Raw genomic sequence first — 14,258 nt, 5'->3', positions numbered from 1 at the left:
TCCCCGAATAATTTCCAAAATTATCGATTTTTCTATAATGGATTTAGCAGTTTTGTGGCAAAATTTGAATAATTTGTACCAATTTATTTATTCTTACTCTTTTTTTAACTATTTGAAAAAAAGAAAACAATAAATTACACATTAAAATATGAAAAATTGAAGTAAAAAAACTTCCTGTGTAGTTAAAATAATTGAGGACATTTTTGGAAGTACTTTTAAAGTTGTGCCTTTAGGACAACTCACAATTTTTTTGCTGGGAAAAGTGTGGAACTACTTTTAGTTTCTTTATTATAAATTAATTGTCGAGTTATTTTGATGTCTAATTTTTTATTCAATTTTATGAAATAAAACATTAATTGAACCTATAAGTTCAGGCTATAAATTTTTAGCTAGGGGGGCTATAGCCCCCCCTAGGAAAATTGTCTAGCTACGCTAATGTCCCCCATATAGACCGATCTCCAGATTTACTTCTTGGGCTTCTAAAATCCGTAGTTTTTATCCAATTTGCCTGAAATTGGAAATGTAGAGGTATTCTAGGACCATAAAGGGGTCTGCCGAATATATTGAGTATCGGTACAGTTTTTGATATAGCCCTCTTATAAACCGGCCCACCGATTTGGGATCTAGATTCTAGAACTACAATTAAATGTGCTGAATACTGTGTGTATCGTTCCATATTTTGGTATAGCCCCCATTACACCGAACTCCCGATTTAACTCCTAGGGTTTCTAGAAATTCTAGTTTTTATCCGATTTGCCACAAATTGAAAATATTCTGGCATTTTAGACCCATAACAAAGTGTATATGATTTAGTTTTATCGGTCCATTTTGTAAGGCCTCCATATAGACCGATTTCACTTATTGAGAGTATAGAAGGCGCACTGATCATGAAAATTGCTTGAAACTGAATGCAAAATTTCCAGATTTTACTTCTCGCAGTCATTTAAATAATTGGCATGAAAATTCACAGATTTTAGATTTCAAATCAAGGCGTTATTTCATCATTTTCTTGAACACTTACAAGAGATGTTTCTGATTCAGAATCTGATCTAGTCTTCATAGGTAAAATCTTTACATTTATATGTGGGAAACGTACTGGTTGAACTGATCTGCATGGGAAAATATCTGTCATCAAACCCCTCTGAAATCTTCAAAGGAAACTATTATATTTGATTAATGGTGGTGGGTATTTAAGATTATGTCCGGCCGAACTTACTACTGTATATACTTGTTAACGAATACCGTAACATTTTAGATCGTGACCATTGTCTTTGAATTCAAATAAAATTTTTTTTTATCGATATAATAATATTTTAGATGAGGACAATTTTATTTTTCTTCACCGAGCCAACATGGTTGCAGGTGGAAATGTTACATGGTCGCCGCAAAAATAGCTCCTATCATATTATTTTGCTCTTCGAATATGATTGTGACAATTATGTTTCTTCTCTGCGTGCAGTTAGCTGGTGGATATAAACATTTTCACAAGAATTCACTCAATGCTTCAATTCATGCAAGAACTTCCAATGACAATTCTCATAATTCATGATGTTGACCTTAGTAAAGTATCTCAAATTAGTGGTCATAAGTGGGTTATGGCTTTGATATGGCTTCTAAGAATAGAAAACATTTGTGCGAACTGAACACAGCAAGATGCGCATCAGCAGCGCCATCTTCCTTTATTTCGTAAAATTTGCATTGCCAATTGTGTCTTAGCACAGACCAACGCCACGAATTCCATTTGTGCTAGGTTATATTATATCTAACAGGTGGCGCTAGGTAACACCCAAAGCCCATTCAAATAAACACACAGATTTGTCATTGCAAAACTGAAGACGCTGAGTCGCTCCAACGAATTTTGGCCAGTCGACTCCATTGCCGATTATATCGGCTCAAGAATGCAGCCGCATAGGAAGAATGTCAATTCGGAGTAAAACTTTGCTTTCCATAGTCATATGAGTGTAAATTGAGCGAAGGATATATGTGGGAGCTATATCTACTCAGGACCGATTGAAAAAACAAAAAACAAACTAATTGGCACATTTTACGACGCTATCAATTGTACTCCTTGCACATCAGGATAAAACTCTGACTTCTGAGACCATATAAGTGAATGTCGGGTGAATGGTATACATATATGGGAAGTATATTAAAATCTGTACTGATTTCTTCCAAAACCAAAAGGTTTCTATTCTGAACCACTACAACGTAAACCTAAAAGTCCGACCTAGACTTTGATAATAAAAATGTATTCCCATACAGACGGACGAGGCTAGAATCCGCCAATTCGCACAGTCTACTGTTATGCGTCGTACAAGTCTTCCCATTATACCCTTCCTTTATTTCAGGAATTCTGTGTCTCTAACGAATTCCGTAATTGGGTTCCTGTCCCTGTTTCCAAGGTCGGCCAGTTCATGAATCACCTCTTCACCGATATGGCTAACTCTTTGCCTGGTTAAGGCAGGGCAGTGGCAAATGTAGTGTTCCAAGATCTCATCATCCTCAAAACTCGCCCAAAACATGCACCATCCTATGCTGTTTCCATTCAGCATAGATGTGCTCTCAATTCTACGTGACCGTTCATTATTCCCACGGTCCTCCTGACTGTCGTTCTACTCTCCCTGAGTAGTTCTCCAGTTCTTGTCGCCCTTGCATTAATCCACATCCCGATATGGTTAACTCTTTGCCTAGTAAACACGGGAAGGTGAAAAAGGTAGTGTTCAAAGGTCTCCTCATCCTTGAAACACGCCCAAAACATGAACCATTCTCTGCTGCTCCTTTTCTACACAGAAGTGCTCTCCCACATTAATTATTCCCACGATCCTCCTGACTATCGTTCTAATCTCCTTCAATAGTTCTCTAGTCTTTCTTCCTATATTGGTCACCCCATCGAATTTTCGTCGCCCTTCCAACCGTTGCATTTGTCCACATCGCTTTATGTGTTTCCCATACCCATTCATGCAACCCGGCCGGCGTTGCTTCTATTGGCTTTGGGTTCTCTGATATAACATCCCTAGGTGTCCTAGTTCTTAATGCCAGTTAACTGGCCTTTATGTTTCCTCATATTGACGTCATGTGCCGATACCATATGTTGCGGATTTTACCGTATTCCGAATAGTCTTTGATCATGCTTTTGCATTCTAATACGTTTCACGATCGAACCTGAATGTCTGCTATTGCCTTCAGCGCCCTCTGGAATTCTGTGAAAATGTTTATGTTTTGCCATTTAACACATTCCGTTATGACACGCTCTTCTGCCTGCAGGATTGTGCTGTGGTCCGGTAATCGGCATGCCTCGAGGCTATTGTAAAAGTCTGGTCCCAAGAATTAGTCTGCGTAAAAATGATTATAATACGTTTCACGATCGATCCTGAATGTCTGCTATTGCCTTCAGCGCCCTCTGGAAATCTGTGAAAATGTTTATGTTTTGCCATTTAACACATTCCGTTATGACACGCACTTCTGCCTGCACGATTGTGCTGTGGTCCGGTAATCGGCATGCCTCGGGGCTATTGTAAAAGTCTGGTCCCAAAAATTAGTCTGCGTAAAAATGAAATATCTTGCACAATTTCGATAAGGATTATACGTATGATTTTTTTATTTCGATATTTCGATAATGCAAGGATTATAACTAGATATTCGATATATATAGGTTTTGATGTAGATATATGCTCGGTATATATTTTAATAGATAGATACTATGTACAACAAATAAAAAAATAGACTAAATTAACAATAGACATGTTTTATCCTATAAACATATAAACACAAATTAATTTCTATACGTATATATTGTGGTATATAAACAATTTTTAAAAAATTCATACAAAAAAAATCTTTTTGTATCAACTGGCTCTAGGTTATTGTCCAATAATAATGCTCTTCTTGTTTCCTTTTTTTGGGGGCGGAAAAACCAAGGCACAGATAGAATAGCTTCTATACTGTGCTTGGTTGAAGTGCAATAAAAGTCATTAAATTCCTGAGTCTAATTCTTATATAGAAGCATAGGAGGGAATATAAATTCCCTTTACACTACAGGGAGGATGATCTAATAAATCAGAAATCTTGAAAATTATCTCAAGCTTGTGGTACGGAGGAGGTGAAGTTATGGGTACGATATTCTCTTATAGATCTGTGGAACTTTAGATATTGCAAGTATTCGTGTGTGTGTTTAACTAAAAACTATTGCTATTTTGAACTAATTTGTTTTGGCACTGGATCATAGTGATAATTGTTGTTTTCAAGGAAGTGTTAAAGAAGAAAGTTCCACAGTTGTTAGTTCACCTTTTTTTCTCTAAATGTGGTGAATTTCTTTTCTTAATATATAGCTCTAATAATGTCCTCTTCTAAACTAGGCCATAATCGGTACACATTGCTGTAGGTTGATTATTCTGTGGTTTCTCCATCGCTGATGACGATGCCGAGGCATTGGCTGCTGCTGCCGCCGCCGCTGCTGCAGCAGCAGCTGCCATATTCAATTCCACCAATGTGTCTATGCTATTCAAACTAACTCCTTGTAGTATTTTCTGGGCAGCCAATGAGGTGAAATTGAATGATAGATCAGTTAAACTAGGGAAATTATATAAATCCTCTGCTTCCGCTTGATGATCCTTTGAGAGACTTAGCCGACGATCCAGAGTATCCTTACGTATTGATTTATCTGTTGATCCCAAACAATTTGTATCCTTTTGGGCCAAATTCGGTTCACTACCAATAGAGTTGAGATTTTTCTGAAGGATTTGGACCAAATTACCACCAGTTCCTGCTGCCCCTACTCCACCACTGAGTGAAGTATTCGAATTTAGATTATCGTTCTTGGCCAACAGAGTGGAGGACTCGTAGCGTAAGTTATTCAACTCGCAATTTGAATTTATGGTCTTATTCAAATTATCCTTGGATGATTTCTCATAGAATCGTAGATTACCCACGGATCCAGTCATTTCCACTTTGGTTTTGATTAAATTATTGCCAGGCGTTGACTTTTCATCACAGGGTGTACTGGGTTGGGAATCACTGCTTTTGAGGACATTATTTTTATAGATCAAAGGACCACCACCATTCGAGGGTGGTACTGAGAGGCATAACTTGCGATTATTATTCATGGTGGTATTGCTGGGTGAGCCGCTAGAGTTATCCGCTAGAAAATTCTTCAAAGGTTTACTGAATTCCAAAGAGTCTGGAGGTTTATCCGAGGACAAAGAACTCAAATGGGACATGGAATCATAGGTCTCTGTGTCGGAACATGTCTCCACATTCAAATGACTCTCTGGTGTAGGAGCTAAATCTGGCGTTTGGCCACGGCTGATTCCCATTTGCTTACTGGCTCCCCCCACTCCCATATGCTGTTTGGACAATGTCTTCCGTAGAATCTGACCCTTCTCATTCATTGTCGTCTCGTTATTGAATATGAACACATTGGAATTCTCATTGAGTTTGCTATTCTCAAATGTTATCACACTTTGAGCTGGAGAATTTTGTACCACAATCTTTGTATTGGGCATACAATGTTGACCATCATTGGATGTGGTCAATTTTAAGGTTATGGAATTGCTCGATGGTGAATTGGATATGGGTGAACAATTCTCCAAGTTATCTGTGCGAGAACTTTCCCTACTGTTGGCACTTAATCGGGACTCCAGGGAGCTAGGCGCTGCCATCGAGTTGGGGGGAGTGGTTGACGATGACTGATTTCTCATTATTTGCTCAGCATTACGGGCCCTTAACACCTGATGCCTGGGTGTCCCTCTGGGCGAGCCATTTAGCATAATTATCGATCGGGGTTGTATAACGGTTGAACTGGTTGACCTTTGCGAATCTAGACTAGAATGACCACTTGTCCTTATATATGAGGCTTTGCCGCTATCGATGCTTGATGGGCCCGATGTGGCGAACACCGACGAGGCTTTGCCCGATTCCAAACTGGAGGGACCACTTTGCCACATACGATGATATTCGGGTCGTGAATCTTGATTTCTAGCAGGTGTCTGCAACTTTTGTGTGGAATTCGTACTACGCGACGGGGAATGCTCTAGCATGTGACGGGCCACTGTTGAACTTTGTATTGACTTTTGGGAACTCCTATATGGAGTACTGGCTCGGGCTGTTAAAGTCGCCGATGGCCTGGCACTTGTGGTTGTAGTATAACTTCCATTACCATTAGCCGTTGTGTTACTATTGTGGGCCGTTGTTGGTATCGATTGTGTGGAGCGTGACAGTGAACTGCTACTGTATGCTGGGGATCGTCTTCGTATGGGCGAACAATCTCGCGAGGATATCACAAATGTCGATTCGCTGGATAAATTACGGCGATGACGCCTTGGCAAAGTCAAGGAACGTTGACTTAGCTCAGAGCCATCGTAAAATGTGGAATTCGATAAAGTGTGAATGGTAGGCATATCCTGTAAATGGAAACGAAGGAAAATTATTCATCAATCTTATGACCATTTCTGTTTTGGTTCTACTCACATGATCTTGGGTCTGAGTACCCACACTATGAAGATGGACTGCTTTCGAATTAAACCATTCGGCTGGAGGAAATTGTGCAGAGTATGTTTCCAGTTGACGTGTCTTATTTCGTCCACTACGACGAAAGAGACGCGATAACAAAGATCCTTTTTCTGTAAGAAAATAGGAAATAAAATTCATGAGTAATTGTTGCTAGGAATACTGGTGATATTTTCAAAATAATTCAATGTCTTCCATATAAGCTATCTCTAAAAACTGTTACGCTAAAACATACTGGTTTGGCTATCTTTCTGAGGTGTATATCGCTATAAATTCCAGACTATTCTCTGAGAACTGAGGATACAGCCGAAATTTTTACAAATCAACCAAAGATTATTAGAATATGCGTTTATCGGAAATGAGACATGTGAGGGAAATCGGAATTCCCAAAGTCGTCGTAAAAACAGTTTTAAATTACAGGGATTTCCTTTTATTGATCCCATATGTCTAACTCACCTATGTCACCATATGATGTTAACGGAGGTGAATATCGCTATAAATTCCAGACTCTTCTCTGAGAACTGAGGATACAGCCGAAATGTCTACAAATCGACAATAGATTATTAGGATATGCGTTGGGAGCCACCGTGGGGCATGCCCGCCTTGCTTTCACAAGGTCGTGGGTTCGATTTCTGCTTCGACCTAACACCAAAAAATTTTTCAGCGGTGGATTTTCCCACCTCAGTAATGCTGGTGACATTTCTGAGGGCTTCAAAGCTTTTCTAAGTGGTTTCACTGCAATGTGGAACGCCGTTCGGACTCGGAGGTCCCTTGTCATTGAACTTAACATGGAATCGGGCAGCACTCAGTGATAAGAAAGAAGTTCACCAATGTGGTATCACAATGGACTGAATAGTCTAAGTGAGCCTGATACATCGGGCTGCCACCTAACTTAACCTAGGATATGCGTTTATCGGAAATGGGACATGTGAGGGAAATCGGAATTCCCAAAGTCGTCGAAAAACCTGTTTTAAATTACAGGGATTTCCTTGTATTGATCCGATATGTCTAACTCATGCAATAAGTCTAACTCACCTACGTCACCATATGATGTTAACGGAGGTATGAGTTTGCCTCCGTGAACAGAATATAGGCGACCGTGGATATCCACTTCTGAAAGGTTTTACTGTAGATATATAAGTATATATTTTCTTAATCAGGGTGAAAATCTAAGAAGATCTTACGACGTCCATCTGTATGTCTGTTGAAATCACGCTACAGCCTTCAACAAAGAAGGTATCGTGATGATTTTTTTTTTTGTCTACTGAACAGAGAACAGAGAAGGCGCAAAAATCAACTTATTTTAAATCTCGTACGCATTCTTCTTCTTGGGTATTTTGACCCCATTCCTGGCAAAGAGCCGTCTTGAGATCATCGACACTTTGGTATCTTTTATTGTCAACCTTACTGTCCAAAATATCCCAGATGCAAAAGTTCATTGGATTGAGATCCGGAGATTTTGGTGACCATTGTGCGGTAGGAAAGAAGCGATGAATTTCCTCTTTAAGCCATCCTTGGTTGACTCGTGTTGAGTGCGATGGTGCTGAGTCCTGTTTTTCTGTCCTGGGCTACATACAATACTGAGCCACTGTGCTGCAATGGTTAGCATGTCCACCTTGCATACACAAGGTCGTGGGTTCGAAACCAGCTTCGACCAAACACCAACAAATTTTTAAGCGGTGGATTATCCCACCTCAGCAGGGTTGGCCTGTCACAAACTGTGACTTTTGCGACATACATTTGCGACGGTATAATACGTATGTCGCAAAAGTCGTAAACCTACTGTATAAAACCTAATTATGAATAGAAGAAATCCTGAACATTTTTTAATTTAGCTTGACAGCATTCGCTGTGAGTTTCTGCAGAAATTTGTGAAAGTTTTTCCACCGTCAAGCCTATTTACTTACGTGGTATCGAAATTGCCGTTGGTGAGTATGCAAAATACCTTGGGGTTATATTGGACAGGAGACTGAACTTAACCCATATTCTCATAGCGTAGTCATATGACGACAGAAACATTGGGATGTTCAATGCACCAGTGTACCGTTATCGCTGCACAGAAAAAAATAAAAAAAACTTATCATTGACGACGCCTATTTTCCGGAAATCTGAACCCGATATGACAATTTTTTTTTCATATATATACTAAAGGTAGCCTATACATTCTGTGAATCAAAAATCGGATGATTATTTATAACTCGGGAGAATACGGATTAAAGCTAAGAAAGGACCAGAAAATCCACGGTTACCCTGGACTCGTGCAAAAGGCACTAAGACCTTCTCTTCGCACATACCATCGTCTTGGATATCATCGAATTTGCTGCCTAGCTGACGCGACTAAAGTATTTTGAGTTTGCGACGTTTGTTACTTTTTCTACATTTACGACACGTATGTGACGTTTACAACTTTGCGACAGTTGCAAACCTAAAAAAGTTTGATACAGACCATCTCTGCACCTCAGTAATGATGGTGACATTTCTGAGTGTTTCAAAGCTTCTCTAAGTGGTTTCACTGCAATGTGGAACGCCGTTCGGACTCGGCTATAAAAAGGAGGTCCCTTGTCAGTGAGCTTAACATAGAATAGGGAAGCATTTAGTGATAAGAGACATGTTCACCATTGTGGTATCACAATGGGCTGAATAGTCTAAGTGAGCCTGAAATATCGGGGCTGCCACTATACCTAACTTACATAACAGGTTGGCTGATAAGTCCCCGGTCTAACAAAGAAAAACACATTTTTTTGTCAAAATTAGTTTTTATTATTCAACATAGTTCCTTTCAAGAGCGATACAACGATTATAACGACCTTCCAATTTTTTGATACCATTTTGGTAGCACTCCTTCGGGTTTGCCTCAAAATAGGCCTCAATTTCGGCGATCACCTCTTCATTGCAGCCACATTTTTTCCCTGCGAGCATCCTTTTGAGGTCTGAGAACAAGAAAAAGTCGCTGGGGGCCTGATCTGGAGAATACGGTGGGTGGGGAAGCAATTCGAAGCCCAATTCATGAATTTTTGCCATCGTTCTTAATGACTTGTGGCACGGTGCGTTGTCTTGGTGGAACAACACTTTTTTCTTCTTCATATGGGGCCGTTTTGCCGCGATTTCGACCTTCAAACGCTCCAATAACGCCATATAATAGTCATTGTTGATGGTTTTTCCCTTCTCAAGATAATCGATAAAAATTATCCATGCGCATCCCAAAAAACAGAGGCCATTACTTTGCCAGCGGACTTTTGAGTCTTTCCACGCTTCGGAGACGGTTCACCGGTCGCAGTCCACTCAGCCGACTGTCGATTGGACTCAGGAGTGTAGTGATGGAGCCATGTTTCATCCATTGTCACATATCGACGGAAAAACTCGGGTGTATTACGAGTTAACAGCTGCAAACGCCGCTCATATTCATCAACACGTTGTTGTTTTTGGTCAAATGTGAGCTCGCGCGGCACCCATTTTGCACAGAGCTTCCGCATATCCAAATATTGATGAATGATATGACCAACACGTTCCTTTGATATATTTAAGGCCTCTGCTATCTCGATCAACTTCATTTTACGGTCATTCAAAATCATTTTGTGGATTTTTTGATGTTTTCGTCGGTAACCGCCTCTTTCGGGCATCCACTGCGTTCACCGTCCTCCGTGCTAATTTCAACACGCTTGAATTTTGCATACCAATCAATTATTGTTGATTTCCCTGGGGCAGAGTCCGGAAACTTATTATCAAGCCAAGATTTTGGTTCCACCGTATTTTTTTCCCTTCAGAAAACAGTATTTTATCAAAACACGAAATTCCTTTTTTTCATTTTTTCACAATAACAAAAGTTGTTTCACAAAAGACGCTCTATCTCACAAACTAATTGACTTACAGACGTCAAATTTTGACACGTATCATTTGAAGGTTGGTACTATATAAAAATAATATGCATTTAATACTAGCGACGCCATCTATGTGTCAGACCGGGGACTTATCAGCCAACCTGTTACAATACTGTCTTTAGGATAATATTCCGGATTTATTATGATTGAAGCCTAGATTCTGATTATAAAAATGTGGTCACAGATACCGACAAAAATCCCCCCTCATGAGTCAATTTAACGATGTCCCTATTGCTAAAGCCAACCTGTAACGAGCTCGTCTCCTTCTCGATTTAACAAATATATACACTAACTCATAATGTCCTGTGGGGTATCAAACATACTTACTTGGTGACGAAGAATCTGTGCTTTGATACTCTGAACTGCTGCTATCCGTATTAAGAGTCTGTGCATAGGTCTTCGATAGACTTCGTGTTGAGGCACATCGTTGCAGACGTTTCGATGAACCGAATAGTCGCAAACTATGCCTTCTTTCTAAACTTCGGGGTGTGGGAAATGAAGAACTACGTCGTTTTGAGGTTCGAGGATATAAAATTTTATCACTTGGATTACCTGAAAAAAAAAATGGGAAAGATTGTCAAAATCGTCAAATCTTGTAATTTGTTGAGAAATTTCTTCTTCTCCTTACCACCGCATATAACATCGGCTAAATTTGTTTGAATACATTGATGTGTTAAATCACCATCACGTTCTGTAGAAATCTCTCCATATAATGAATGTAGAGCTTCCTCATTTGTCATCAACATGGTGCGTGGCTCGGAGGGTACACTTTCTGCGGATTCATTTAAATCCTCATAACCATTGTGATGACTACGGGGTCGGGATCGTGAACGTCGTCGCCTATATAGAGAAAAAATAAAAGCAAATGAGTACTATAGAATGGCCAACAAGACAAAAGATCCTGGGATCCTAAATAAGCGTAACAATTTAAGGGTGGTTAAATTGTAAGGGCCGATGTTGAATGTGAACCACACCTAAACGCCAAGTTTTTTCCGAATTTTATTTGACATTTCTGTATTTCAGACTTACTCAATTTGAACCATGGAGAGATACACAATTCAACAACGTGTTAAATGGTTCCAAGAAATGGCAACATTGGATGATCAATTTTCGAAGAAAATCATCTTCAGTGATGAGGCACATTTTCACCTCAGTGGATTCGTCAATAAACAGAATTGCCGCATTTGGGCGAATGAGAATCCAAGAGTGATTGTCGAAAAACCAATGCATCCACAAAGAGTGACTGTTTGGTGCGGTTTATGGGCTGGCAGCATCATCGGGCCATATTTTTTCCAAAATGAGGCCGGTCAGGCAGTTACTGTGAATGGTGTTCGCTATCGTGAGATGATAACGAATTTTTTATGGCCCGAATTGGAAGATATGGATGTGGACGATATGTGGTTTCAGCAGGACGGACGAAACAATGGCTCTTTTGCGCAACAAATACAATGGCCGTGTTATCTCACGTAATGGCGATGTCAATTGGCCGCCAAGATCATGTGATTTGACATCGTTGGACATTTTTCTTTGGGGTTATTTGAAAGAAAAGGTGTACGTTGATAAGCCAACAACGAGCTAAAGGATGAGATAATTCGGCACATTAACGGCATAGAACCTCCATTATGCCTCAGCGTCATCGAAAATTTGGACCATCGGATGAAGGTGTGCCATCGAGGTCGCGGTGCCCATTTGGCCGATATTTTGTTCCATACATACCCAGCAAAAAAATTTGGAAGTTCTTCCAAAGGCACAACTTTAAAAGCACTTCCAGAAGATGCACTCCCATGTTCTTTATTTTAACTACCCAGGAAGTTCTTTTAATTCAATTTTTTATATCTTGGGTTTTCATACTTTTAATGGGTAATTTTAACTTTTTTTGTTTCAAATAGGTTAAAAACAGGGTAAGAATTCATAAAATGGTAGAAATCATTTAAATTTTGTCGAAAAAAATGGTAAATCCAATCTGAAAAAAATTGTGAATTTTTTGAAAATATTTGAGGTCAAACGTTTCCCACAAGCGTTGGATCCATTAAAAATTTTAAAAAATTATAAAAATAATTTTTTGACAAAATATCACAGACTTTTTTAATTTACATCCAAAACATTGAATTCGGATCACACCTAAAGAAGTGATGCAAATTCAGTGCAACGGCTGTTGAAATGGAGGACTTCCATCCTATGACAAGCCCATGTTAAATTCATCGCTTCGGCGTCAATTTTGCACCACTTCTGGATCCAAAAAGAACATTTTCATTACTTTTTTGGCGACGCTTTTTTTGCTGGGTAATTGAGTAATACCTAAATAGTTTGTGTTTTATTTAAAATCAACATCGGCCCTTGAAATTTTAACCACCCTTTATTTTTAGCTTAAATAAATGATTCTAGTATAATTTGAAATGTCTCGATATTCCTATTTTCGACATTGCAAATCGCAAGAATTTAGTTTTCTCATAACGAAAAAAAACGAGACACTCTCGAATTTAAATCCAATTTTAATTTCTCAAAAAAAGTGAACCATATGGCCTATATTTAAATTTATATAATTTAGGGTTAAGCAAAATAAAACTTTTGCGATTTCCAATATCGGAATATGGGGGATTATATTAGCCCATGTTACTTACTCTGGCGTTAAAATGAAATATCCCTTGGCTGTTTGATAGATTTTTTGATCCTGCATCAATTGTGCCAGTGAGTCATAGATCACCTCTATAGATGGCGCTGTCATATGGGGAAAGCGTACTTGAATTTTGGTGCGTATATTTTCTATGGTAGCTGAATGCCCATCGGCTGTCAAGTCCATAATGACATCGCATAGAGCTTCGGGTAGAGGAGTAAACTGACCTTGCATAATGGGTGTCACAATACAATCCTCAATGTCACCTGGAAGAAAAATACAACCGATTAATAAATGAATAAAAATGAATAAAAAAAATCATAACCAAGTGCATAGATAAAGGATGATACGGTCAAAATTTGGTCAAGGGAAAACGCGTGTAAATCGGTGAAATCGTTTATTTAAAAAATCAAATTAAATTTCTTTTTCAAGTTCAATTAGTATAAAATTCAGGAAAAATATTCAGTTAGGCTTTCGCTTTTCCAAATCCGAATTGCCGGGCCTCACGCTTGACACCTGCCATCAGATTTTGTACAGCCACCTTGTCCACCTTCGTCGCCGCAGAAAGCCAATTTGCCTTGAACTGCTGCTCGTCCTTAGCAGTTTTTTTGGTCTTCTTTAGGTTCCGCTTGACAATAGCCCAGTATTTCTCAATTGGGCGGAGCTCTGGCGTGTTGGGAGGGTTCTTGTCCTTGGGAACCACCTGCACGTTGTTGGCGGCGTACCACTCCATGGCCTTTTTACCGTAATGGCAAGACGTTTATTGAAACACTCTTTCACGTAAATTTCTTGGTTGACAGTCCCGGAAGCTATGAAAATGCTGCTTTTCAAGCCACAGGTACAGATGGCTTGCCAAACCAGATATTTCTTTGCGAACTTTGACAGTTTTATGGGTTACTATCCCCTTCCTTTTGCCGTAGGTTAGATTAGGTTATGTGGCAGCCCGATGTATCAGGCTCACTTAGACTATTCAGTCCATTGTGATACCACAGTGGTGAACTTCTCTCTTATCACTGAGTGCTGCCCGATTCCATGTTAAGCTCAATGACAAGGGACCTCCTTTTTATAGCCGAGTTCGAACGGCGTTCCACTTAGAGAAGCTTTGAAACCCTCAGAAATGTCACCAGCATTACTGAGGTGGGATAATCCACCGCTGAAAAACTGTTTGGTGTTCGGTCGTAGCAGGAATCGAACCCACGACCTTGTGTATGCAAGGCGGGCATGCTAACCATTGCACCACGGTGGCTCCCTTTTGCCGTATA

The 14,258-nt window shown here is 39.5% G+C and overlaps 1 protein-coding gene across 2 annotated transcripts in view; it reads right to left on the bottom strand.

Moving 5' to 3' along the window:
* Positions 1 to 3,568: 3,568 nt before the first annotated feature.
* Positions 3,569 to 14,258, bottom strand: part of ko (Stork-head domain-containing protein knockout) — a 283,660-nt gene continuing 272,970 nt past the window's right edge. For both annotated transcript variants that reach the window (XM_075304326.1, XM_075304327.1), the window contains exons 4-8: positions 13,004 to 13,262; positions 11,011 to 11,222; positions 10,710 to 10,934; positions 6,466 to 6,617; positions 3,569 to 6,398 (exon numbers count right to left, since the gene is read on the bottom strand). In XM_075304326.1, the coding sequence (XP_075160441.1) occupies positions 4,347 to 6,398; positions 6,466 to 6,617; positions 10,710 to 10,934; positions 11,011 to 11,222; positions 13,004 to 13,262 (2,900 nt within the window). In that variant the 3' untranslated portion in view covers positions 3,569 to 4,346. The remainder of the gene's footprint in view (positions 6,399 to 6,465; positions 6,618 to 10,709; positions 10,935 to 11,010; positions 11,223 to 13,003; positions 13,263 to 14,258) is intronic.

This window comes from Haematobia irritans, chromosome 4 (assembly GCF_050003625.1).
Source record: "Haematobia irritans isolate KBUSLIRL chromosome 4, ASM5000362v1, whole genome shotgun sequence".
Taxonomy (NCBI): Eukaryota; Metazoa; Arthropoda; class Insecta; order Diptera; family Muscidae; genus Haematobia; species Haematobia irritans.
This window is presented reverse-complemented; position numbering and strand designations above follow the sequence as displayed.